General features: G+C 35.2%; 3 protein-coding genes across 11 annotated transcripts in view; 1 reads left to right on the top strand and 2 right to left on the bottom strand.

Annotated features, from left to right (window-relative positions):
• Nucleotides 1-17,424, bottom strand: part of LOC110455722 — a 30,677-nt gene extending 13,253 nt beyond the window's left edge. Inside the window, exons 1-8 of one of the 2 annotated variants that reach the window (XM_021506040.1) lie at nucleotides 17,339-17,424; nucleotides 15,198-15,257; nucleotides 14,817-14,906; nucleotides 14,060-14,107; nucleotides 13,483-13,613; nucleotides 11,896-12,767; nucleotides 10,302-10,349; nucleotides 7,785-7,832 (exon numbers count right to left, since the gene is read on the bottom strand). In XM_021506040.1, coding sequence (XP_021361715.1) covers nucleotides 7,785-7,832; nucleotides 10,302-10,349; nucleotides 11,896-12,767; nucleotides 13,483-13,613; nucleotides 14,060-14,107; nucleotides 14,817-14,906; nucleotides 15,198-15,257; nucleotides 17,339-17,363 — 1,322 coding nt within the window. In that variant the 5' untranslated portion in view covers nucleotides 17,364-17,424. The remainder of the gene's footprint in view (nucleotides 1-7,784; nucleotides 7,833-10,301; nucleotides 10,350-11,895; nucleotides 12,768-13,482; nucleotides 13,614-14,059; nucleotides 14,108-14,816; nucleotides 14,907-15,197; nucleotides 15,258-17,338) is intronic. The other variant, XM_021506041.1, reaches the window with a different exon arrangement.
• A 3,377-nt stretch (nucleotides 17,425-20,801) lies between these two features.
• On the bottom strand, nucleotides 20,802-24,300 carry LOC110455752. Of its 4 annotated transcripts, none has more exons than XM_021506103.1 (4): nucleotides 24,261-24,300; nucleotides 22,386-22,553; nucleotides 21,943-22,212; nucleotides 20,802-21,106 (listed from the first exon to the last, which is right to left on the bottom strand). In XM_021506103.1, exons 2-4 carry the CDS (start codon nucleotides 22,525-22,527, stop codon nucleotides 20,913-20,915), a joined length of 606 nt encoding a protein of 201 aa, XP_021361778.1. In that variant the 5' UTR covers nucleotides 22,528-22,553; nucleotides 24,261-24,300; the 3' UTR covers nucleotides 20,802-20,912. The 4 variants fall into 4 exon arrangements, with proteins under 4 accessions (XP_021361778.1, XP_021361777.1, XP_021361779.1 ...); XM_021506102.1 differs by having other exon boundaries at nucleotides 24,194-24,276; XM_021506104.1 differs by having other exon boundaries at nucleotides 24,205-24,269.
• A 77-nt stretch (nucleotides 24,301-24,377) lies between these two features.
• LOC110455755 (serine-rich adhesin for platelets-like) overlaps nucleotides 24,378-26,022 on the top strand; it is a 28,967-nt gene continuing 27,322 nt past the window's right edge. For 4 of the 5 annotated variants that reach the window (XM_021506113.1, XM_021506114.1, XM_021506112.1 and 1 more), the window contains exon 1: nucleotides 24,378-24,435. The gene's annotated coding sequence lies outside the window, so the exon portion shown is untranslated. Of the gene's footprint in view, nucleotides 24,506-26,022 lie in introns of all 5 variants that reach the window. The other variant, XM_021506111.1, reaches the window with a different exon arrangement.

Genomic DNA, 26,022 nt, shown 5'->3' with positions numbered 1-26,022 from the left:
CTTCCTTTACTTATAGCTGTAAACCCATACTGTTATAGACCTTCCCACATCTTCCTTTACTTATAGCTGTAAACCCATACTGTTATAGACCTTCCCACACCTTCCTTTACTTATAGCTGTAAACCCATACTGTTATAGACCTTCCCACACCTTCCTTTACTTATAGCTGTAAACCCATACTGTTATAGACCTTCCCACATCTTCCTTTACTTATAGCTGTAAACCCATACTGTTATAGACCTTCCCACATCTTCCTTTACTTATAGCCACAACAACCTTCATTTACTTGTGTCCTGTGTCCTGTTCGGAGTTCTTAGACATACATAGTTCTTTACAGAATTACAGACAAATTTCATACTTGCTATAAACAGTGTTTTATTTACCTGCGCGAAAACGGTCATTTACTCAATTTTATTTATGGTCATTGAATTTAAAAATCAAATTGCACTTATTTTATATTGAACTGACTGATAGTTTTCCAAAACTTGACACAAATTAATGGTTCATCATGTGAAAAAGGTACATGTAGATTAAATACTGCTATAAATTTAAATTATTTGTCTGCAGTCTGGATATATAATAACAGTTTTAACATGGACTGTGTACAGTTGAATAATTATAATTTTAATTTTCATTGACTTCGAAATTGATGCATGCATACTTTTAGTATTTGGTGTTTAAATTGTACACAGCATTTCAATAAAACGTACAGCCTATATCGTGCAGTGATGCACAGAGGGTTATGGGGTAAGAGTTGAAATTATGTCACTATCACAATTACAGTGAGAAGAAGTGTGAATCAATATAAAGTAGACATAAATGTATATCTCTAATTGTACCATATCTCAGGTTTAATCCACTGATTGTGATGGAAGTTGAATGCCCTCCGACACTATGCCCTCGATCCACACTTTGGGTTTTTTACACTAGAAGACTTGAACGATTTGTTATTTGTATAAACAGCTTTAGCTGATAATAGCTGCTTCAGCGTCCTCCTAATAAAGTTATTTGTATAAACAGCTTAGCTGATAATGGCTGCTTCAGCGTCCTCCTAATAAAGTTATTTGTATAACCAGCTTAGCTGATAATAGTTGCTTCAGCGTCCTACTAATAAAGTTATTTGTATAAACAGCTTTAGCTGATAATAGCTGCTACAGCGTCCTACTAATAAAGTTATTTGTATAAACAGCTTAGCTGATAATAGTTGCTTCAGAGTCCTCCTAATAAAGTTATTTGTATAAACAGCTTTAGCTGATAATAGCTGCTACAGCGTCCTACTAATAAAGTTATTTGTATAAACAGCTTTAGCTGATAATAGCTGCTTCAGCGTCCTACTGATAAAGTTATTTGTATAAACAGCTTAGCTGATAATGGCTGCTTCAGCGTCCTCCTAATAAAGTTATTTGTATAACCAGCTTAGCTGATAATAGTTGCTTCAGCGTCCTAGTAATAAAGTTATTTGTATAAACAGTTTAGCTGATAATAGCTGCTTCAGCGTCCTACTGATAAAGTTATTTGTATAAACAGCTTAGCTGATAATAGTTGCTTTAGCGTACTAATAAAGTTATTTGTATAAACAGCTTTAGCTGATAATAGCTGCTTCAGCGTCCTCCTAATAAAGTTATTTGTATAAACAGCTTTAGCTGATAATAGCTGCTACAGCGTCCTACTAATAAAGTTATTTGTATAAACAGTTTAGCTGATAATAGTTGCTTCAGCGTCCTCCTAATAAAGTTATTTTGGGTATTTTGTCACACTATCATTACACTAATTAACATGTTTTCTTCTGTGATAGCATTACTTATATTTCCTCTAAGTGATTTGAATGGTTGGGTTTGTTTGTGTTTTTCGTCCTATTAACAGCTATGGTCATTTAAGAATGTGCCAGATTTTAGTGGTGGAGGAAAGCCGGAGTTCCCAGAGAATAACCACCGACCTACGGCCAGTAACCTGGTGACTGCCCCACGTAGCCATTGAACCGGCGACCCAGTGGTGGAGGGCTAGTGGTAGCAGAATGTCAGACGCCTTAACCACTTGGCCAACAGGGCCCCTTTGTATAACAAAGTATTATTTTACTAGGAAATGTTCGTAAAACATGAATGCCCCCAGTGCCATGCGATATAAGTTTCAGTGTTTGATATGTTCTTTAAATAGTTACAACTTTGTTTGTATGAATAGCAATATGCAGTGACCTTTGAAGCATGAACCAGTTCTTAAATAATAATCACAGTAACAATAATAATTTGAGGTTCTTATATACCGCTGTATCACAACCTAGTTTAAAGTAGGTCATCTCAAAGCAGTTCACAATTGTTAATAGGAGCCTTTGCGACCAGCCAATATCTTTCTCAACTCCCTGGTGAGCATACAGGCGGTGCTGCCATTTCGGCGCTCACAGCTAGCATTCAACAATTCTAGCACTGCCCAACCACATACTCATTTACAGCTGAGTAGACTGGAACAAGTGGAGTAGAGCATCTTGCTCAAAGAAACAACACAATGCTGTGACGTGACTCGAACCCGCAACCCTTCGGTCACGAGTCCAGCATCCTACCAATAGATGTCCACTTAAATGAACTTAGTTGTTAATAGGACGTTAAACAAAATAAAACCAAACCATCATAGGTATTCTCAGACTTGAAATATGTATAAACTATGATGAAAATCTGTTAAGAAATAAAGTAGCTAGAGTGAGGACAATGAATCAGTTGATTTTCTATATACAGCAACAGTGACCTTGGCCTTCACCTTGGAAGCCTATAGCTAAAACACAGAGTTGTCAGTCAGAGGTATTCTCATACTTGACCTTGGAATACATATTTGATCAAAATCCTTCAAATATTGAAGTTTATAGAGTGTTTACATTGAATCATGAAGTGATGGGATAGGATTGACATGGGCAACACTATATAACCGGTATCATATAAAATGTTCATCCCCCATAAAATACTCATCCGAATAGGTATCTTATGGGGATGAATATTTTATAGAACACCGGCCCTCATTTTATGGCGAGGGCATACAAATACTGAGCTATTGTTTCTGTATTCACAGAATCAGCAAACACTCTCCATAGCATTTACATGCAAATGCCATCTTTACCAAACCAGACATGGACATTTGATGAGTGACATTGATACAGATGTATTTCTGTGTCACCCTGGTAAAATGCTAGCCGCTTCCTACCGACTTGGCTAGGGAGAATTTCTCTTAGCTCATTCGGGAGAGCATAAGCCAGAGGTCCCGGGTTCGACTCCTGGCGGAGGCATTGAAAAAATAATGACCTCTACTACATCTGTATGGCAAGAGCAGGACCTAAATTAAAATCAGTGTCGTTTGTTGCAATTTTCCAACCCTGACTTTTTAGGTTTGGTATATAGGTGGGTGATTTTTTTTTTTCAATTTACCTTTTAATAATTTTCGAATCTGAAAGGTATTACTGTTTACAATTTAAAATTGTGTTGATATTTTTTCACTCTCAAACATTTTGTATTGGTCGTGTTCTGGAGCTAGATACATTGACTTTTGATGCATGCATTATTTAATAGATGTCTGATATATTCATACACTGAAAGGTGTTTTTTTGTCATAGAATAGTTTTTGAAAAGAGAAAATGATAACAACATTTGAGAAGGGCTTCTTTTTGTTGGTCAGTCAGCTTATGGCAAACATAAAAATACTTTAATTTAAGCAAGGCAGCTAATAATCATGACAGATATAGAATTGGCCTTAAAGTTTCAGGGCTGAACTGTCTTTCAGGTAAAACGACATCTTTTAAAAGAAACATTTTCAAGTTTACCCTTTCTTTTTAGGTGATATAATTTGTCATTTCTTTCAAAATATCTTGCTGAGCTACTGATAAATCTGCTTATCTAAAAACTCTGCAGAACAGACAAAACAATATGTCCCACGGATTAGATTTAGTGCAATTTAAAAATTAACTTTACCATATAGATACAAATGAACATGATCAAATCACAAATGATTGGAACACTAACAAGTTTACTGGGAAGTGATGGAGTCTACAAGTGTTTGGAAATACTAATGAGCACTTATAATCACTATTGTGACATAATTTCTACTTTTTGACACTTAAGACGGAGTAATTAGTCAACTACAACATTATTGCTTTAAGTGATTTAAACATTTAACATTTTAAATCTAGTCACTGTATTTATAATAACATGTTATATCTAGTCACTGTTTTCATAATAACATGTTATATCTAGTTACTGTATTCATGATAACATGTTATATCTAGTCACTGTATTCATGATAACATGTAATATCTAATCACTGTATTTATAATAACATGTTATATATATAGTCAATGTATTTATAATAACATGTTATATCTAGTCACTGTATTTATAATAACATGTTATATATATAGGCAATGTATTTATAATAACATGTTATATCTAGTCACTGTTTTCATAATAACATTTATATCTAGTCACTGTATTCATAATAACATGTAATATCTAGTCACTGTATTTATAATAACATGTTATATCTAGTCACTGTATTTATAATAACATGTTATATCTAGTCACTGTATTCATGATAACATGTTATATCTAGTCACTGTATTTATAATAACATGTTATATATATATAGTCAATGTATTTATAATAGCATGTTATATCTAGTCGCTATATACATGATAACATGTTATATCTAGCTAATGTATTTATAATAACATGTAATATCTAGTCACTGTATTCTTATAACATGTAATATCTAAGTCACTGTATTCATAATAACATGTTATCTATAGTCACTGAATTCATGACAACATGTTATATCTAGTCAATGTATTTATAATAACATGTAATATCTAGTCACTGCACTTATTAGTCATTGTACACATGTAGTTTTTTTTGTACAGGATTTTTAAAAGCTGGTGTATTTTTATCTGAATTAAACAATTATATTCACAAGTCTGTATTTGAAAACTGTGGTAGATCAAATATCAAAGCATATTTCTTACGATAACTTTTACCAAAATTCATTTTTTTCATGTAATTACCATCACTTATTGGATGTTGAACTTTTTTATCTTTCTCCCCAAAATTGCCAAAATTTGAAGATTACATGTACTCAAATTCCACCTATTTTTATGCAATTACAAAATCCCTTGTAAATATCATCAGCTGCAATATATATTATTTGTTTTCAGTATTTTCATATATCTTGTCCCACAGCAATACATACAAAATCACACAGAAATTGTGTAACAGTGTAAATTTTCATAATGCAAAACTGTGATCATCAAAAACTACATTTTTTATAAAATAAAGTGATAAAAGATATTAGTAGCAAAATGTTCAAAGAAATCACACACGAAAGTTGAGTTAAAGCGTTATTGTGAAGAGTTGTGGAGGTGCATAGAAAGGAAACTAGACAGTGCACAACAACAAACAAGCATAGTCAACTTCATCAAAAAGCTTCATCATTCCATGAATAAGCAGCTCTGGAAATTATTTACTTCTAAACTGCATCTCCTTTCTAGTTCATGTACGTACTACGAGACTTACAAGAATTTCTCCTTCAAGTTAATATCTACACAAGTTTTATTCTCAAGCTTTTAAGCAAAAATTAAAATAAAACAAAAAATGCAAGCAAATCGTAAACGTTCAAACCTCAGAAACTTGTACAAGAAAACTTATGAAATAAAAAACAAAACAGAAGAATTTCAATAATTTTTAATGAATCATAAAATTACATAAACATCACCATAAATTTAGACCAACAGTACAATTCATCACAAGTTTAGGGCAATACATCTGGACAATTTATAATCCATTATATTTTATTTTAAAAATAAATGTCATTATCTAAGCACTTTCTAATTAGGCCATTTGATTATGACGTCATGTATATTAAAATTATTGTATGACGCCATGATCATACCATTTCCAAATATGGAGCTAAATCAGTCACTTTGATAGTTCCTAATTACATGTTATAAAGCACTGTTATAAAGTTCATCTAACAGGAAAATGCCTAGGCCCTAATCATTCATTTGGTGAGTTGTATATATAACTGTAAGTTACATATCAACAACTTTATTACAAATGTTATCAACAATATCACTACAGTGAAATGCTTTGATATAAACACATCAAGGGGTTCGTTACAAATGTCTGAAATACACGTATGATAAACTGATATAGGTCACAGTACACATATATCCATATCAGTATATAGCATATGTGTATTTCAGACATTTGTAACGAACCCCTGTGATATAAGCTTTGTGTTAAAAAAACTAATAGCACTAATATTTTACAAACCAAACTTTAAATTTCAATCTATCGATTGAAGAAGATTTAAACAGCATTCTGTCAATATCAAAGATCCGCGGATACATAAGTAATCTGACATTGATACAGAGAAACCTCTATTAACTGACATCCATTTAACATTCTATAGAACATGATTTCAAAAGGCTGACATTTTACTTACACACCATCACATGAATAACTGTAGATAGGGTTAATTTGTGTTTCACTCTGTGTGTTACTTAATTACATGTCTTCCAATATTAATTAAATGTTTTGTTTTCTTTTGTTGTTCAATATTTTTGTTATTCATCTTTCATTCTAAAATGCCATGCATACTGACAGATGCTCCATTCTAAAATATCATGCATACATACAAGCCCCTTTTTCAATTATAAAAGGAAATAAACAAAGAACTTTGCTGACATTCCTTTAAAAAATAACACTTAACTTTTCTTCAGTCAAGATTTTTGTAAAATAAAAAATCATCATTTTAATTTCAATCAAACAAGCGTTCACATTAAATTTTAAAATTTTAAACTTTATAAAAAATACCTCTGTTTTAAAGCTCGCTTATAATGCATACTTCTTGCCATTATATTGTAGATACTGTATTTGATTTAATAAGGGCGCCAAGCATGGGGGGAAATTCCAGAATTCATCGAGAAGTTTTTAAATGATATTCCTAGAATCTCTGGGGAGTTACCCTTACTAGAGCAGGAACCCTTATTACATCAAATATGGTAACTACATAGCTCTATCATAATACTTATCATGTCTAATATCTATCTTTGTACACAGGATTTGTGTTTGAGCTGACTGAATACAGTCAGTGATAAGTCCTGTTGAATTATACTTAACTGCCCTTTATGTTCATGCAATCATTGCTCAATATTATTTACTATACCAATCTGTTATGATTGAAATGTATTTCACCAGTGATAGGCACTAGAGTTGTGTTTGTTTTTGTATCAATAATTAACATTTCATGACAGTCTTTCTGTAAAAACAGTTTGTTCCAAAATTTTACAACAATCTCATCATAAATATGCAAGAAATGACTGATTTCCAAGTACAAAAATTTGATCTTCATCTGTCAAATATATTTCACAAGGAGAAATATTTCTGAGCTGGGATTGGTTTGTACTTCTAATTCATATTTTGGTTTGTATGGGATTCTATCACTTCACAACATTTATTTCAGCTCATATGAGGATGGTCTTGACTGGGCTTTATCCAAAACAGACTACCATAAAAAGATAACATTAAAGAAAGCCTTCTTCTGAAATGATCTTCATTAAATTTGTTATTTTTTACAAAGTCTAGGACTTGATACAAATCATGTATACCTGTTTGATTATCACTGGTGAAACACTCCAACCAATAGCAATTAACTATTTTTGGTAACACAAAACATGTCTGACCACAGGCATAAAATGTAACTAATTTCAACTTCATGCAGTAGACAAGAACCATCAGTAGATTGAAGATACTTACATAGACGCAAGTCTATATCTAAATCTTGGTTTATATTGGAACAATGTCCTAAAATAAGTGATTAAAATACACTATATCAAATGAACAAAAGAGTAACACTGAAAAAGATTTAAATTTGCCTAAATTTGCTATTTTTTTCACCTAGAAATATTTTTGAAAGAAAAGGTAACATATGTCTGCTTATACATCATTCCAATTTGAAAACAAAAACTTCTATCTTCAAAATGATGATTATATTGTATTCATATAATTTAAACTTATATTTGTTACTAACATAATTATTTAATGCACTTTGATCAATAGACTTCATATCATCATATGGGTGACCATAATTAAGGATAAACCTGCTATTTTGTGTTGTTACCTCCTTTCAAAAGAATTCTACACTAATAAATTTTGGTCATAATGTATTGAATCGATAAAACTTCAGAAACATACCAGGTATACCAAAAAGGCATTTATCTTTAACATGCATCTATATTTCTCAATCATTAGACAATGTTACATAAAACCAATCAACAATCAAAAGTAGAATGTATCTTAAAAAGCTAAAATTGAAATCAATCTCCTCATACATACAGGAAAGTTTTGAAAGTTTTATCTTCAATTAGGGGTGAAAGTTGGAAAGAATCTTTTCAGAATTATCTAGCAAATGTCTACTGGACCTTTGATGTCGATTTATTCACCAAATAGTAAATGTTTTCATGCAGGAATTAAGAATGCAAATTGAGAAAATGCATGGTTTGGATTGGAATAGGGATGAAATAGGTTTATGATACGTGGTATATATATATATTAGTGATATTGATCAATCAACATCTCTGTGTAAAGTGCATTAAAAAGCAAACATGATGGCTTAAATATCTTGTGTACATGATCCAGCTCCGTGTTACTTATCTAGGGTAAAGGGTCTCTGGTCAAAAATCTAGATCACTGGTACAATAGCTATATAGGTCAATAAACTAATCATGATGAAAATTAAAAAAATGTGACAATTTTATAATCATATGTTAACAAATTATTTTTGCAAACATTTTCACTATTTTTTAAAAACTAGAGAATGCCTTGGTATCAATGCACAAACTTCTTCTATACACTTAAAATCTCAAATCCAACTGTTTAATGTAAATACTTCAAACTTAACAGACTGTGTAACGTGAATACTTCAAAATTATGTAAAACTTTTGTTGTTTATAAATACAAACAAGTTAGTATAAAAAGTGTGCTTTATAAATTAACCATTGAAATAAGGGTTAATCCAGTATATATCTATCCCGCCCTAGTACTTCTGTTTTGAACCTTTCATAAAAAAAAAAAATGAAGAATTCGAAATAATAGGCAGAAAACCAGATCATAGATACTGGTAGCTGCAATTTATTTTGGAGTCCTTGGGTCAGTTAGATTTTTGCTGGAACAGCCATAAGATAAAACTCTATTCTCACACTATCACACAATTCATAAATTACATCATAAATAAATCAGGTGACTGTAGTAGTACATCTAATAAACGCAACATAAAGATTGTTTCGGTCTGCAGTCATGTATGTCAGTGGCCGATACAGGTGGTACATGTATTAATATCAATTACAAGCTCCCCGTCTCTAGTCCTAACAATCCAGAACAGAAAATATTTGTTTTCATTTTAATATCACACACAAAAAATCACCAATCATTTGTGACATTTGATGACTTTTTATGAGTCAGACCCATTTTTCAACTCAAAATGTTTATCAAGTTCATTTCACAAGGGTAAGGAATATACACAATGTCATGTTTTTACTGTACAATATTTTTTTCTGTCCAGAAACAGTTCACCCCTTCTTAAATGAAACCCTGGATCCACCACTGTTACATATGCGACTAATACAAGTTCAGAACATACTCTTTTTTACTTCCTATAATTTTCTATGATTTCCTATTTCACATAATGTTACAGTCAACTGTAAGCACTACCTTTTTTTAAACAAGTATAGATTTAGAGCTAGTTGACAGTCTTAAAGCTTCTGTACTGGCCTAACTTTGAAAAAAACAATGATTTCCATTTGCTGGTTACTCATGGAATGTGCAAAGAAGAACAAGACAAACTTGAGGATGTTGTTTTAGAAGAAAATAATACATAGAATGTGCAAATGAACTGAAGATATTTGCGCAATAGAAACCCTATACAGATTATCCACATAGAAGAAGCTTACAGATAAGATATTAAAAAGTGAGGTTAAAAAGATTCATTCAAGGCAAAACATTGACAGGTACGTTGACATTTATGTAAGTCACAGGTAAAAGCTAAAATTAGGTACAGGTAAATGAAATGACAGGTAAGTGACAGGTAATAAGGCAATTTGAAAATGCACATGTAAGTCACAGGTAGACTTTGAGTGCGCTTTAGCCAGGTGACAAATCACAGTTAAGTGAAGAGTCACAGGTAAGCCGCAGGTAAAGTTAACAGTGTGATGATGGCAACAAGTAAATGTACAGGGTTCACAGAAACACAGGTTCATTGTAGATATAAGTACTCACTGATCGTTAAGGCGCCCTGATCGACCCATAGTTCTGGTTCCGAACGTCCTACAAGTCAAAAAAAAAAGTCACAATCAAATTTAGCTTGAGTTCAATCTGTAAAATGCAGTCTGACTTTGTTTAAAATCATGTTGAATATCCTATTGATGTTGAGTCTTTTCGTGATTCTGTGGCATCTTTTCTTTACACTAAGTATGTTTACAGTGCTATTCCGTCTTTGCGTATTGCAGAGTTATCTTCTCTTGGGAGCAGGTATTGATTGTTACGTCATTGGTCTGTGTGAGAAAATTACGTCGTTTTCTCAAAAATTGATGACGTTATTCTCACAAACAAGTGACGTAACAATCAATACCTGCTCCCAAGAGAAGATAACTCTGCAATACGCAAAGACGGAATACTGTAATGTAAATCATTTTAGCATCAATACAGCCCGATTTTTTAAGGTTTGGAAGATTTTAACATCACAGGGTTCAATTGTAGACTAGAACAAGGTGGATTTTCCCTTGTTTTATCAAAAATTCCCAGACGGAAATTTAGAAGAAAATCACCCCATCATCATATTGTATGTATATATATGAATGTTTAACACAATAGGTTAAGGTGGTATGTATTGTATGTCTGATTTTCAGATACAAAAATCTGTTTTCAATACATGTATAGTGAATGATTTTTCTACTTCCTGTCCACAGGGGCCTGTGCCTGTTGATTTAGGAAATATCACCCACCAAAATCATGATTTTGGGAACGAAAGTGTTTTTTTGCATTGATTTTGGGGAAAAAACAGCAAAATTTATCTTGAAAAGGTCCTAAATTAACCTTAAAAAATCACTGTATAGGATGGATAAAATTCCTGATTTGGATACAAGCAACCTAATTTTCCCAATGCAAAAAGCAACTGGCCCTAGTCTTTTACTTGAATAAGATTTTGCATGATAATTAGACTAAGTTAATTTAGTACCCTTGCCCCTTAAATTTAAAACTGATCATTCTTTGTTGTATATCCTTTACTTTTCAATTTGAGTTGAAATTTTACCCTCTTTTGTTTCACCCACTTGTACAATTTACCCCATTTCTTCTGAAATTCTGGAGAAAAATTGTCAAAAACATTTTATTTACAATTTCTTGTTTCCATCCAGTACTACATGTACAGTGTACTGTCATACATTTGGACATTCTTGTATGTGTCTGCTTTTAACTGGTTCAGACATGTACCTGATATATACATGTGTATGAACATCCACAGTATACCTACCACTGTGTCATTTCTGGAATATTTCTAAAGAGATCACACTCTCTATTTCTGGTTTTGAAAGCAGGAATATTTCTGAGGAAATTTAACTTGTGCAATTAAAAAAGCACTAGATCAACTCTTCTATCTTTCACTGTTTTATATAAACATCAAGACACTAATTTCTTCACAAAATCTGACACAATTTTGTCTTGGACCTATTAAACAGATTTTTAACAGAAAAATTTGTCTGAAAGGATTTCAGAATTCAAATTTCAACTTTACCTGGAGTCAAAGTGTCTTCTGAGCCAAACAGCCTTATGTTGGGTAATGGTAACCAGATATATTTTACTTGGCCAGACTTACCTTGTGGTTCGGCCCAGAGTACCTGTGGACAGTTCTCCTGTTTGACCCATATCGGTCGTGTCCAGCATATCTTTCTCCTTGATTCGTTCCATGTTGGCCTTGAGCGTGGAACTTTTGGCGCGGACCTCTGCTTTGGAAGCCTGTTCTTTGATCCAGTTAAGATGGTCCTTGTCCATGGAGATGTCCAGGGTGGGAACCATCTTATCTTTGTTATACTTGGTGAAATCCCTACTCTGTAAAGTCTCGTACATCAGAGTGGTATCAGTTAATGGAGTTTCTGTCCTATTGAGCGGTGACCTTGCCCTTCTTGGTTTAGGCTTTGGTTTATGGACACTTTCGGCTAAATGTTTGTCACTGTGTTTCTCCTCCGTTTGGTCCTTCCTCTTCTGCGGCGGAGCGGTGTAAAATTTTGTTTGACTGAGCTTGGATGTTCTCGTTGACTTCAGAGTTCTCGGTGTGAATGGTTTCTCGGGTTCAGTAAATACATGTTTCCTCGTGGCAAGTATGTCGCCATCCTCAACCTTTCTGTTGTGTGCTGCTCCCTGAGCCAATGCTGACCTTGACACCCCACTAGCAGCTGATCGTACGGATCTAGCAGATGAGGGCCTCTTGGGATAGCCAGATCTATTGACTTGCTGATGGGAATAGGCCTGGTAAAGGTAACCTTGGGGGTCTGGCTGCTGATAGCTTCGACCTTCACTGTAGTAGTTTTGACCTTGACCTTGACTTTGTCCATTATTGGCATCATAGGATAGTGAACCGCCGTATGTTGCCTCAGTGCTTTCTACCCTGTCTTGCCTGTTGGATTTTAAAGTTGTCTTCATAATGTCCAAAACTAAACGATCATCATCATCTTCAGGATCAAAGTCATTCTGAAGCAGAAATAATGGTTTCTTTTGTGAAAATCTTGGCACTTTTAATGTCAAAATTAAGAGAGGCTTAAAATAAAATTTAAAAAAAATGAAACTATCAGGATATAAATGAAATTAAGAAAGGAACTGCACTGTAAGCTCTCCGAGTTGAACTCTAGGAAACTGAATAAACAACTTTTCAACAACAAGGTTAATGTATATATCCAAATTAAAAACATGTAGGCAGAATCTGTCTATTGTTATGATCAACAAATTAAGTACCTAAGTATGTATACAAGTTAAATTTGGTAACTCAACATGTTACACTGACATATGTGTACGTTATGATGAGGCAGTTGAGCATTTTTATTACACACACAGCTTGAAGCACTTCATAAAATTTCAGGTTATTCCTTGGTCTAATCATACATCAGATCATATCAATTTGTTTTTTTAAATTTAGAAAATTCATTTCTGAGACAAATTCATCACTGATTTATTTTCAGGTTATTTCTTGGTCTAACGGGTCATATCAAAAATTTAAAGTTTCAGGTTATTCCTCAGTCTTATAAGATCATATGAATTTTTTTTTTAATTCAGAAAATACATTTCCAAGATAAATCAATCACTGATTAAATGTCAGGTTATTTCTTGGTATTATCAGATCATATCAATAATTTTAAATTAAGAAAATTCATTTCAGAGATAAATATTTGCAGCCCATTCTTAGTCTTACCAGTGCTGCCTGGTCATCCATTCCGTCCATGTCGTCGTAATAAACATTTCTGGAAGTGGGACGGACGTTCATGCTGGAGCCAGGACGTACACCAGTCTTCTTCACATAGTCTCGAGTCTTCCTGTCACGAGCTATAGTATAATGGAAGCAAGGTGTTCATTGTATCACAGGCCCAGAAAAATGTATAAACATTAATGATTTTGATAGAGATCTTTAGGCTTGAGAGACTGGAATTTTCTCAGTTTAAAGGCAACAGAAAAGGAATAACCTTTTTCTTAACATCTGAAATACATTTTCTATTTCATATTTAGATCGCTCTTTTATTTACTCATAATACATCATATAAAAGTATATGGCTACCTGGTGCTAAACACCAATTAACCTAATTGAAAAATTTCAGATATTGTTGCATACTTGTTTCACTTCAAAATCTGGTCCAAAAAGACCAAAATAAAAATGTGTAAATAACTTGCATTTCCTTTAAAACCATCACCAATTTAATAGATAATATAAGAAAAAACCATAGGAACAGTTTTTCCTCAAGATAATTTTGATCTGCTTGTCCTTTTTCACCTACCTTTCTGACTGGTTGCCAACACCTTTGGTGGTCTGTTATCTATGGCAGCTAGATAAAGGGAAAATACAATAATTCATTAATTTATCAAGACTAGACAAAGCAAACATGAAAGAATGACTATCTTGTTTATAGTGATATTTTCTGGGTATATTTACTTCCACATAAATATGTTTCCCAAATATAATTTACTATCTTTCCAAACATTTAACTCCCCATTTTTTTTCCTTTCTTTGTTGGTGGCAATCGTGAGTTATATCAATAGAACTAATTGGATTTTCTAAAACTTCTTGCCACATTTCAAATCATGACATTAAGGGATGTATTTGTTATTATTTGCTTGGAAATAATAAGGGAGGTAATAAGTGGAATACCTACAATTGCAATGCTATGTTTTGAAAGTTAGCTAATGCCAGGTGTTGCTTTACATCCACTGGAAGTGGTGAGATTAATTGTTTTCACTCGTAAACTCATTATTGAACATAGCTATCGTTCCTAAAAATAAATACTACTGATAATGTCTTCGCTCAATAGGAGAGATTGTTCACAAGCTTAAAATGAAAACGATAAATATGTATCTCATAGTATCATCAGTCCAAAGAGATGTAAACCCAGTCATGGTCTTTCACCACATGTTCACAGTAACATATATTTCTAGAGACATTTGGTCTGGTGCTCCTGCCAGCACCTAGCTTTACAGGACTTACTCACTACCTGGCAATTTCGGGGGAAAACCTTATGGCAGTCCTGTCCAACTTACATCTGGCATTGACAATTTTGCTGTAATGGTTATTCATGTGGTCCAGCACAAGGTACTGAGTAGTCAGTTTGGCTGAGGTCGGGGCCAGCGCTGAAAACATGACAAAGTTTTTAATGAAATTTATCTGAATTGATTTTCATGTCTTCACAAGAACTAGCCTATACAGGTATCATATATATATATGCTAATCACAAGTTTTTTAAAACTACATTTAATCACACTTATCTTCAATTGAGCTATTCTTCAAAATCCAATTCTGATTCTAGTACACAAGGAAAGTATTTATATTCTTTCACCAGTGTTTATTTATATAATATAAACCATATAATATCAGGAAAAAATTTTCAAGCAACACTTTTACAAACAATAATGGTATATTACCACTGCTCCGCAATCCAAGCTGGCCCTTCATTGCTGTCATGTTGGATTTGGCCTGCATCCCTTCAAAAAAAAAAAAATACAACCATTCGATATCTTCAACTTTTCTGTACTTGTATTTTAGTACAAATCTTCATAAGACTAATAAAATCTTTCACCCCCTGGGGGGGGAAATAGAGGGATCTCAACCAGAGGGGAAGATTCTTAAGTTGCCAAACACGAGGCTGTGCCGAGTGTTTGGCAACATTTAGAATTTTCCCCCTGAGGGTTGAGATCCCCCTATCTCATCCCTGAGGGGGTGAATGATTATTTTTCTCTTACCCTGTTGTTCCTGTCCAAGTGTAAGACGAACCATATTGTTTGTAAACAGGAACACGTGGATAGCGTATTAATATGATATGTATGCGTCAGACGTTTCGCGCATATGATCCATCATTTCCCAGATCACTGATTTTGAACATTTTAAAATCAATCCCGTCTTCTTTGATGTCAAATGTAAACACAACAAGATTAGCAGACAAACTTGTGTATGTATGTGACCTCATAAAAGTAGTTCTTCTTCCGGGTCACAACAGTGACATCAGGTTTATTGTGGAGAACGTGCAAAGAGCATGTGTAGCTTGTCTCGACCCTAGGGTGAGACAAGGAAATCTCACACCGGTAAAAGTAAGGATAAATCTGTCCAGGGTAAGAGAAATATTTATTCTGTCACATATAACAATTTGGTCAAATTGCAAATGTTTGGGATTAAACAGAACTACAGTAAGGATGAAATGTGTCAGTTTAAAGTAGTAATAAATACCCTGAAATCTTTGATATGATTTTTTTCATGAAATTCAATTTTACAATATCATCCCTATGTAACAGAAGCGGGGAAAATGCACAGCCAGACTGAGGTTCAAACACAGGACCCTCCAAACTCTAGACGGACGCTTTACCAATTGAGCTACATATAGCTACCTGCTTGTCGAAGATCGACCCATTCTAGTTTCGCTACAACTATAAAATATGTGTACCAAGAAAGAGAAAAAATACACAGCCATTGCCAGATCAAGATTAGACCCCAGGACCGTCCAAAATCTAGATGGACACCCTACCAATTGTCAGAGCTACTTCAATAGTTGCTGTCGAAGGACTACTTCCCTCTCCTTTTTCTAAGCTTCTCTCCAAAGATGTTAAGTATATTCAAAAGCACCCAGGTATTTAATGCAAGGGTTGGTCACAGGCGCCACTGTAATGACAGATTTGGAAAATACATGACCGGACTGGGATTCGAACCTGGCACCTCCACAACTCTAGACGGACGCTCTACCAATCGAGCTACTGCTGGTCACCGACAATCTATTGAGTCCAGTTCCACTAATTACATATATGTAACAGGACTGAGACACATAATGGGGCACACAGGAACTCAAACTCTGATACACAATCACTGCTGCCAGTGCCACTATAGAAGAACACTGAGTGAAAACAGAAATAATCTAGTGATGGTCACCATGAGCTATATCATACATCATGTTGAACCGATGCAAGATCAAATGATTTACTCTTATCTCAGCAGTAAGACTAAGACTGTGGCCTATTTGTGGTCCAACCAATGCCACCATTCATACAGAACCACATCATCATTGAATGGAACTCATATATATATTTTTGAAATATTTAAACATAGGATGACCCATATAATATAACAATGTTATTTAAAAGCACCGATAAACAAGAGATCCCAGCGGATCTTGACAACTTAAGTTCGGACCTGCTATATGTTTAAAATGTCAGCAGTTGACAGATCAAAACACCTTGGTCAGGCTGGTTTCAACAAACGCGCTCACTTGTTTCAAACGTATGGACAGGTGCGATATCCCAATTCAACTACGCACCCTGGTTGATACATTCAGAAAGCATAGCATTAGGCCTATATGGACACGATCGTTAAAGAAGACGACAGAATTAGCGTCAGACTTAGCCATGAATAATGAATGTGTTGTGCTTGGAAAATAACCGAACATGTCTTCACACGTTACGAATGAACAGAAAATAAAGCAATCTTCGTCTGCGTAATAAAATCTGAAATAAAGATATGCAATAAGTCAATATTGCTTATGGTTATCGAATCTTCAGTACTACACTACAGTATTATTAACCTGCATTCCCGGTGCGTCCACCCATTCTTCAGGATTTAAGCTAGCCTTCAGAGAACGTCGTCCATTTTGGTAACTAGTAACTCGGTGTGGAGCGCCACAAGGGAGATAACTGTTTCAACGAAAATATAATATATATATGTGACGGGGGCGGAGATATTTAATTATGCTTTAAAACATTGGCGACTTCCGAAAGGTATTGAAAGATTTTTTTCTCAACAACAATAAAAAAAAATGGGAGAAAATGTAAGCAACTTTCTATGCTTAGCAATACCACGGACTTAGATAATCTAATATCGTGGCAATACACATGTTTTTTCTGAAATATTTATTTAAAAAAAAATAAACAGACGATCTCGTCTGTTGTTTATTTCAGACTGAATTGCTGAAGCTATTATAATGTTTTACACAAATGCAGTTTTATTGATAACATGAAATGAGAATCGTTCAGGATATATAACAGATTATCTACCGACTCCAGGTACCAAGGAACAGACGACCTGTATCGTCCGCCTAGATTTTTTAAACCATCAATCTCTTGGTACAACTTGTCCAAAACATTTACTCTGAGGGACCTTGGAATAAGGTCAATGTCATCATTAATGTACACAATGATACCCCTTCATTCATACATGCTAATGGGCAAATATCCTTACCATAAATCTTCGGATAACAATGAAAGCGGGTCAGGGTCATTTATTTGAACAAACGTGATGACCCTTACAGATTGCATGTCAAAGATCAATGTCCGTAATTCACGAAACCGTTTTCGTGCTCAAGCATGGATTCTGTGTTCAAACACATTTTTTTCTTAATTGTTACTGGCTTAAAATCAAAAGTCAAGTCAAAACATCAAAAACGGTATTCGGACCATGGTCTCTCCAAAATTCTCCGAGATCATTGATAAAATGTATGTTTTTATTGATTATTCACGGAATAAGAAATTGGGCTTGAGCGCAAAATCTGGATTGAACAAGAGGACAGACTACAACATTTTCATGAATACAGACCCATATGTGTCTAGATCGACCTCCTGGTTATAAGAAGATGGATAGGAGAAATACCCATAAAAGTCTATGCTGACAGTTGACCTCTTTTCAATAAATTAGCAAAAGGCCATATGTTTGAGAAAAGTTTATATATCGCTTTATACAGGGTAAATATGTAGCTAGTGGCTATTATAAGTATCATGGCAGTAACTCTTTCTGTTCTGCAGAATCAGTAAAAAAATAAAATAAATAAATAAAAAATGACAAAAGGCGGAAGCCACATCTACCATAAGCTCCGTGCCAGGTCGCAGTGATGTGAATTCAATCGCATCCTCTCGCGCACTTAGCCATATGTTTCGTTGGTTTTCTCCGGGTACTCAAGTTTCCTCCCACATTAAAACCACATGCGAGCTAACATCCGGGCCAACAAGAAAGAGAGAGAGTAATATAAGTTGAAATGAGTGACTTGTTTCTTAATTGTTGTAAAATAAATGAGGTGTTTTTTATTTCCACTTTTGTTGCTACATGACAAAATCTCGCGTCTTTGCGACAAATAATTACAACGATAAAAAGTCCATGTGATGTCGGCAAGTATAGGAAACAAATATGATATAACTAACCACCGACTTCAAAACTTGCAGCTTTTACCCTTCTTCAGGGTTATTTCAAAGGACAACAACTTGTTTTCAAAAATCCGTATGAAGGGCGAAAGGTGCAAGTTTTGATATACAAATCGTGATATATATATTTATGAGTTTGTTGCATAGTTTACAGTTAAATAATCTGTATATATATTGCAACAATTATAAAACTACTTTTATGAACAAACATTATTGCTCTTGTTGGCCAGGAAGGAAGCGCGCAGGGGGAGGTAATCCTCACTTCTCATGTCCGATTGGAGAATCGAACCCTGACTGTCCATCTCCGAATTGAACCCCGGCCATCTCGGTGAAATGCAAGTGTGCTGTGCTTGGTCAATTACAGTATACACTAATTGCATGTCGTAAGGGAGTTCATGACGACGACGAAGAATAATAATGATGCTGATGATGAAAACTTGTGTTTCTAGGGCGTGTTATTTCTATTACATGTTGCATATCCATAAGATTGTAATTTTATATACTGGGTATGTGTACAACTTAACAGAAGTAGAGAAAGTAAACATTGTTATTTACTCTTTTCAACTTTTTTCATATTCATATTTGATATATATATATATATATATTTTTCGAGTTTCATTTACCACACCTGACTCATTATGCAATCTTAATTAACTTTATTCAATTTATTGCGAACATCTACCGTAGATGTTTGCCTTCAAACTTGAATCCATTTACAAGGGGTAACATGCCGACCTGTCCTATTCGTCAACGCTTCTCGTGGTAGGTTTTACGAAGGAAAATATAATCCAAATAATACGCGATATGGGAATTTTGGATGTCATCTGAAGTCAATGGTTGTTATTTTTATAGCTGCCGCCAAATATGACGGCTTTTGATTAAAGAACAAATGATGCCGTGGTGTGCCTTCTTGCTATAGCGGTATCAGAGGGATACTCAAAAAATTTAAATATAAAGAATTTATGTAAAGGAATAATGCTCCAGGTGCGCAACCCTGAACACCAACTTTTGTGTATGAACGATATTCACTGTTACGGCACATTGATGACACCGGTGTGTGTGTGAAGTATCAAATTTCTGGTTCTGTAATATCAGGGACGTATATACTATCCCTGGTAATATTAAAGTATATTTCAACATATTTCACCAAATCACACATGAACTGACTAATGCGAGGACCCTTGCAGAAACCAAAATTGATCTGCTGCCCCCATCCAAACACTGCGGATCTATATTTTCCTGTCCCCTTCCCTTTCGTTTCGGTGGTGTCTGCCTAAGCACCCGTCTTTATATTGACTTTGTCTGTTGCGAGGACGTTAAACCGCATACAAACAAACCCTCCTCGAATGCCAGGGGTTACGCTCACTTAGAGAACTTAGGTGCGCGCAACCCATGGAATTTCGAGAATGCAAACTTATGGTGCTCGACTTACGTTTTACTTCCTATATATATATAGACGCATTAACAATTTGAACATGGGTGTATCATAACAATGGCATGATCACAGAGACCTGATAATTTGTTACAGCTATATTTGGTCCTAAACTAAGGTGTTCAAAATAATTTTAAATGTTTGATGGGTTTAGATCAACTTTCGGATAAAAATGCCACCCCAATGATTATACATACGAATCATTGCTGGTGTCATTTTTACCGAAAGTCGATCTGAACCCCCACATGTAACATTACTCTGAACATCTTAGTTTAGGTCAAAATATAGCTGTAACAATTGTTCATGTCCCTGTGGGCATGACAATGAAACATATACGCCTGAAACATACAAATTAATGTATTACCAGTTAAATATTTTATGCGTGTAACGGAGTCAGCGAAACAAAAACCGAAAAAAGATCCGTCTCAATAGAAGCATTTAATTGTGTTAACGACCGACAAACTTGTACAAAAGAACGACATGTCTGCCTCGCTTGCTACAGATGTAAGTTTGCACAGCCAGATCTGTTCATAGTTTCAGTCGAAATAGTCCTCTCCACTGAACAGGTCTAGATGTCTGTGATTGTTGGATGGGGACAACAGAACTCGTGGCGACGTTCTCCTGCCATCGCCTTCTCCTCGCATATCCGGCATGGCGGGTATGCAAGCTGGTCTTTTTGGCGTAGCCGCCTCGTTCAATTTAGGCGTGAATGGAACAATTTGCTCTTCGCCTTAAAAATAAGGAAATGAATATTTTACAAGAAATGCACCTTTTTAGCATATTTTGTCTTTATACATCTCCCGTATCTTTGTTAACTGTAGAAAGAACATGTAGGAAGTTCAATTTATCTTTCATAAAAAGAGAGCTTATTTCGAAGCTAAGTTTAACTAATTTCAACCAAATGCAAGCGACATCGACATTTATAAACTCCGGCCCTCTGATGCTTAACGTCTTAGTGAATAAACTGATGATTTATTTCTAATTTACGAAAGATGAACAAACGCAACACCCAAACCGATTTGCACATTTAAAATTTGATAATATGTACAGCATATATAGGCCAAAAATGTACGACACTGCACCATACAGCTGTTTCGTCCTTCTATGACCCAACGGTGATGCTTGGGGCCAAAACGGTAGAAATCCTTTTTGATCTGAATTCGTATTGCATGCATGTGCTTTTGGTCTTTCGATGGGATCGGTACAAACAGCGCAATATATAGAATGTTAGTTCTCCATTGCATATGATATTAAATATCACTCCAGTGAGCGATGCTTTTTTGAGCTATGAAATTATAGAGTTCTTATCACAATATCAAGAATGTTCGCGACTAAAACATTTACCTTGTCATATTGGCTTAATATGCGTTCCCTGTTGTGACGTCATAAAATAATTTGGAATTCTGTGACGTCATTTCATTATAATTTAAGGAATTCACAATACTTTATATTACACGAGTTAATATGAGTGAAATTCACTGCAATAATGTGATAAATGCATACAAAACACAAATATAAACAATCATATTTTGTAGTCAGGGAAACAAACTGAGGAACCTATATTACCCAAATATGGTTTCCGTCGGCGGAGATCTTTGCAGCAAAGACTTCGGTATGGCGTTGTTGAATGAACTGGTGTGGCCCCAAGTAGGGGCGTGGCCACGGTTGACATTGCTCTTGAAAAGGGTGTGGGCCTTGATAATGGTGTAAGGATGGGCGTGGTCGTAGATGAAGGAGTTAAGAAGGTTGAGCTCCTGCCCTCATTTAGTGGCGTGTTCCATGGAGACCTAGGGAAGCGATGCTGTGGAGTCCGTGGTACCACATTTGCCAAAGTTTCTGTACAATAGAACAAATATGTGAGGTCAATTTCTTAATGTACTGTTCATATTTGGGACGAAATTACATTTTAAAAACAAAATAAGAAATATATAAAGAATGCAATGCCTTTTGTCATGTCATACGATGAAAATAAAGCCATAGCACGCTAACGTTAGACAAACGTGTACTACCTGGATTCTCAAAACGATTGCCCGTGTCTGGTACAACAGCATTTGGCGACTCCCACCAGCTGTAACCACTGTGCTCCAGTCGCTCAGATATCAGGGAGGGTGTGGTCGGCACATTCTGTGCTGGTGAATAGCTGCTCATCATCAACGAATGTTATCTCGCAGGAGCCCCTTTATACAGAAGCAAATGTATTGATATTTGTATTTAAATTTCTGTGTGTTGGAAATGTGTTGACCACTAATGTTTTTATTAAAGTCGTTCTGGAAAGTATGGAATTTGTTGAAATTTATGTGTAAACACACCATTAGGAAGAGAGATAGGTGATTGAAACGTGAAGATCAACCTCAATGCATAGCGAGTCAAGATCGAATTACAGGGGGGAAATGAATGGTCGAACATAACCCGCCTTGGGCCATGTTCGGACAGGCAGTTTGTGGTAATTATATATAAGTCCGACCCACGTTGGAATCAGCATAATTATGATGCCATAAAGCAGGCAACGTAATATTTCCCCGCCTATTTCTTGACTTCCTATGGTACACGTATAATTATGTTGAATTAGCCCGAGTTTCCTCTGGCCCAGACACCAGATTTAGACAGTTTGACCGATAGATGGCTGGTGTTAGGGCCAGAGGAAACTCGGGTTAATGTTGCATGTGTCGAACCTGCCCTAAATTGTTATTTCAACAAATTCGTATTACAACAATGCGAAAGTCAACACTTTTATGCATACATACATACCATCATATGAAGCTGTCAGTGTGTAACATGTATGACATAAAACATTAGTAATTCGGTTTACAGGAAGTTAGCACTTCAAGAAAGAAGTGAGGTAATGAGTTTACTCTCCCAAAAACCTTTCTCCGTTTAATAATATGGTTATTGAGTTTTCCTCGCCATTTTTTCAACTGAACTGCATATATCCTCAAAGTTGTAAATATTTGCTCAAGACAAAAATATCAGGGGTGGCTGGACTTACCCTGGTGCCGAACTTGCCCCTGTCTCCCCTAATATAGTTTAGGACTACAGTACAGGAACGAAAGTCGTGAACGGTCTTTTTAGGAAATGGTGTTATAATGTTATACTCTTGCGCTATATTGTCTTGACCATTTTTACAAGAAGTTGTACGAGCATCTAAACTTATGCTTTTCGTTTACAAAACAAAATAAACCTGTTATATAACGTCAGCCTTATATAATATGTCTGAGGATATAACGATAGGCATATACGTTTTCAGCTTGAATTGCTTCATTGCTTTCTTTTTAGGTTAACAATACCCCCTGTGCCTTCTCCAGAATATCATGGACACGAGGACGGCTAAAATAATTCTGTGATATTTGTTTTTTTACTGTTGTTTATACTCATCACAATGCAAGCTTATAATCTATATAGATATGTCGAGCTTATGCTCGTTTTTGTCAATAAACTATTTAATTTAAATTGAATTACTGTAGGCCTAGGTTCTAATGGGTTTTAAAACGCACTTAATTTTGTTATTGTTCGGTACCAAGTATAACATGCGAAGGACTATCTATCTATTGTTGAAGCAGCTTGAAATTGGAATACAGTAGACCTGGAAATGTTAATGATAACAACCGTGTTGATCCGATCTATTTAAACGTTATACAAACCACAGATATTATCAGAAGTATTGACGCTAAAAACACAGCAGCAAGAACTCCAAGTGGCATCGTGATAAGAGTGAGTTCTTCAACAGAAAGTTTGGAGCCGATTATTCCCAACAAGACAGTATAGCATACGATTCCGAGAAGAAATGATTGCATTTTCAACGTAATTAAAGTTAGCATACAGTTTGATTACATAAGTTCTTCTATGGTTGCTTTTTAAGAGAGTTTGTATCCTAGCGCTTTTCATACTTGTGTGATGTCGTCTGGTTAAAAATCCTTTATGAGACTGGCCAATGAGAATCATTGATAGTAAACTTTTTGAGGCGACGGCCAATCGCCGCGCTCGTTTCATTATCACAGGAAGTGGATAGCTATGACTTAGCTAGGCTAGTCCGGCATCGCCAAATAGGACTTTGACCACGAAGTAAGACAAAATAGGAAAAGGAATATTTGCACGATATATTTTGAAAGAAAACATCGGCTTTCATCTCTTGGTAAACATATTGGGTCCCTAACCTAGAACTGGTATTCGATAGACTGGATTGCATCCATGGAAACATTCCCTCTAGGCCTAATCTGCTAAAAGCGACTCTCACTCACAGGGACCTGAGAATTTGTTACAGCTAGATTTGGACCTTAAGATCGACTTTCAGTAAAAATGACACCCCGTTGGTTACATATAAACAGTGGGTGTCATTTTTACCGAAAGACATAATCATTGGGGTGTCATTTTTACCGAAAGTCAATCTTAACCCCTAAAACATGTAAAATTACTGTAGGTAGTTTAGGTCCAAATATACTGTAGCTGTTACAAATTCTCATGCTCCCTATGCTCTCACTCTCAGGCACAGGGCCTCGTATGATTTCTGGGGAATAATATTAGACTTTTAAATGTTTAATTTAATACTCAGTTAAAATTTGCCCCATAGAAATGATTGTTTTTTTGTATAAACTCTTACATAATACTCGCCCTACAAAGTCCACAGATATGTTCAATTGACCAACTCTGCCACATCTTAGATGTAGACACTTTTCTGAAAAATAACCATATACTGTCAGGTGCATAGCTGGGGTGTTTCCAATGTGCATGCAGAAAGTCGCACCGTAGGCATGAATCCATTCTATGGGGGTTCAGGGGCATGCCCCCCCCCCCGGAAATTTCTAGACCCAGAAGCACTGTCGTGCCATCTGGTGGCTTTTAAGATACATATCTGAGTGATTTAATTTTACAGACAACATTTTTTGGTTGATTCATTCACTTTGTTATTGGAAAGCATCGCAAAAATTCAAATGTATTTCAAATGCTAAAGACGGCTCTCCTTTTTTTCTCCGACAAAAATGTGTCGATTGTCGGAATTCCCCGAAAATATGTTGCGTCATATCTCTTTTCTGGTGAACCTAATTCAGTAGATATTTAAAATGTCTGAGCCAATATGAACAGATTAATTTATTCAGATTTTTTGCCCAAACCCTTTTTATATCATCAACATTTCTCAGAACATAAGATGACGGTAGGGCTCCTATATCGATGTTTAGAAATATAAATGTAATGTATCCAGTAGCCCTACTGAATATAGGCCTAGGACTACTTTATCAGTTCATGACAGGGACAAATGAATATATCTATGATGTAAAGTTCTCAATAGGCATATATAATGTCACAGATTAGCAAAAGTTACGTGGCTTTTCTCTGACTTTTGAAACATTGCCTTTTTAGGTCACCTGAGACAAAGTCTCAAGTGACCTATTGCAATCGCCTTTTGTCCATCGTCGTCCGTTCTCCGTAGTGCGACCGTAAACAATTTACATTTTCGATTTCTTCTCCAAAACCCCCGAACCAATTTCAATGAAATTTTGCAGGGACCTTCCATGGACAAAGGTCAACAAAAGTAGTTGCCGGTTTAGTCCTAAGCCCCCAGGGGCCTGAGGGGCGGGGCCAAAAAGGGTCAAATTGACTAAAATTTCAAAAATCTTCTTCTCCAAAACCCCTGAACCAATTTCAATGAAATTT

Source organism: Mizuhopecten yessoensis, unplaced genomic scaffold (genome assembly GCF_002113885.1).
Source record: "Mizuhopecten yessoensis strain PY_sf001 unplaced genomic scaffold, ASM211388v2 scaffold8365, whole genome shotgun sequence".
Lineage (NCBI taxonomy): Eukaryota > Metazoa > Mollusca > Bivalvia > Pectinida > Pectinidae > Mizuhopecten > Mizuhopecten yessoensis.
The sequence above is the reverse complement of the archived record's forward strand: the minus strand, read 5'-3'. Positions and strand labels throughout refer to the sequence as shown.

What these genes read in the sequence shown, in the direction of transcription:
- LOC110455752 (XM_021506103.1), bottom strand. Translation starts at nt 22,527, where the DNA reads ATGATGAGCAGCTATTCACCAGCACAGAATGTGCCGACCACACCCTCC. An exon ending in CAATCGTTTTGAGAATCCAG is followed by an intron (nt 22,213 to 22,385) that starts GTAGTACACGTT and finishes TCTATTGTACAG; the next exon opens with AAACTTTGGCAAATGTGGTA. An exon ending in CCGACGGAAACCATATTTGG is followed by an intron (nt 21,107 to 21,942) that starts GTAATATAGGTT and finishes CTTATTTTTAAG; the next exon opens with GCGAAGAGCAAATTGTTCCA.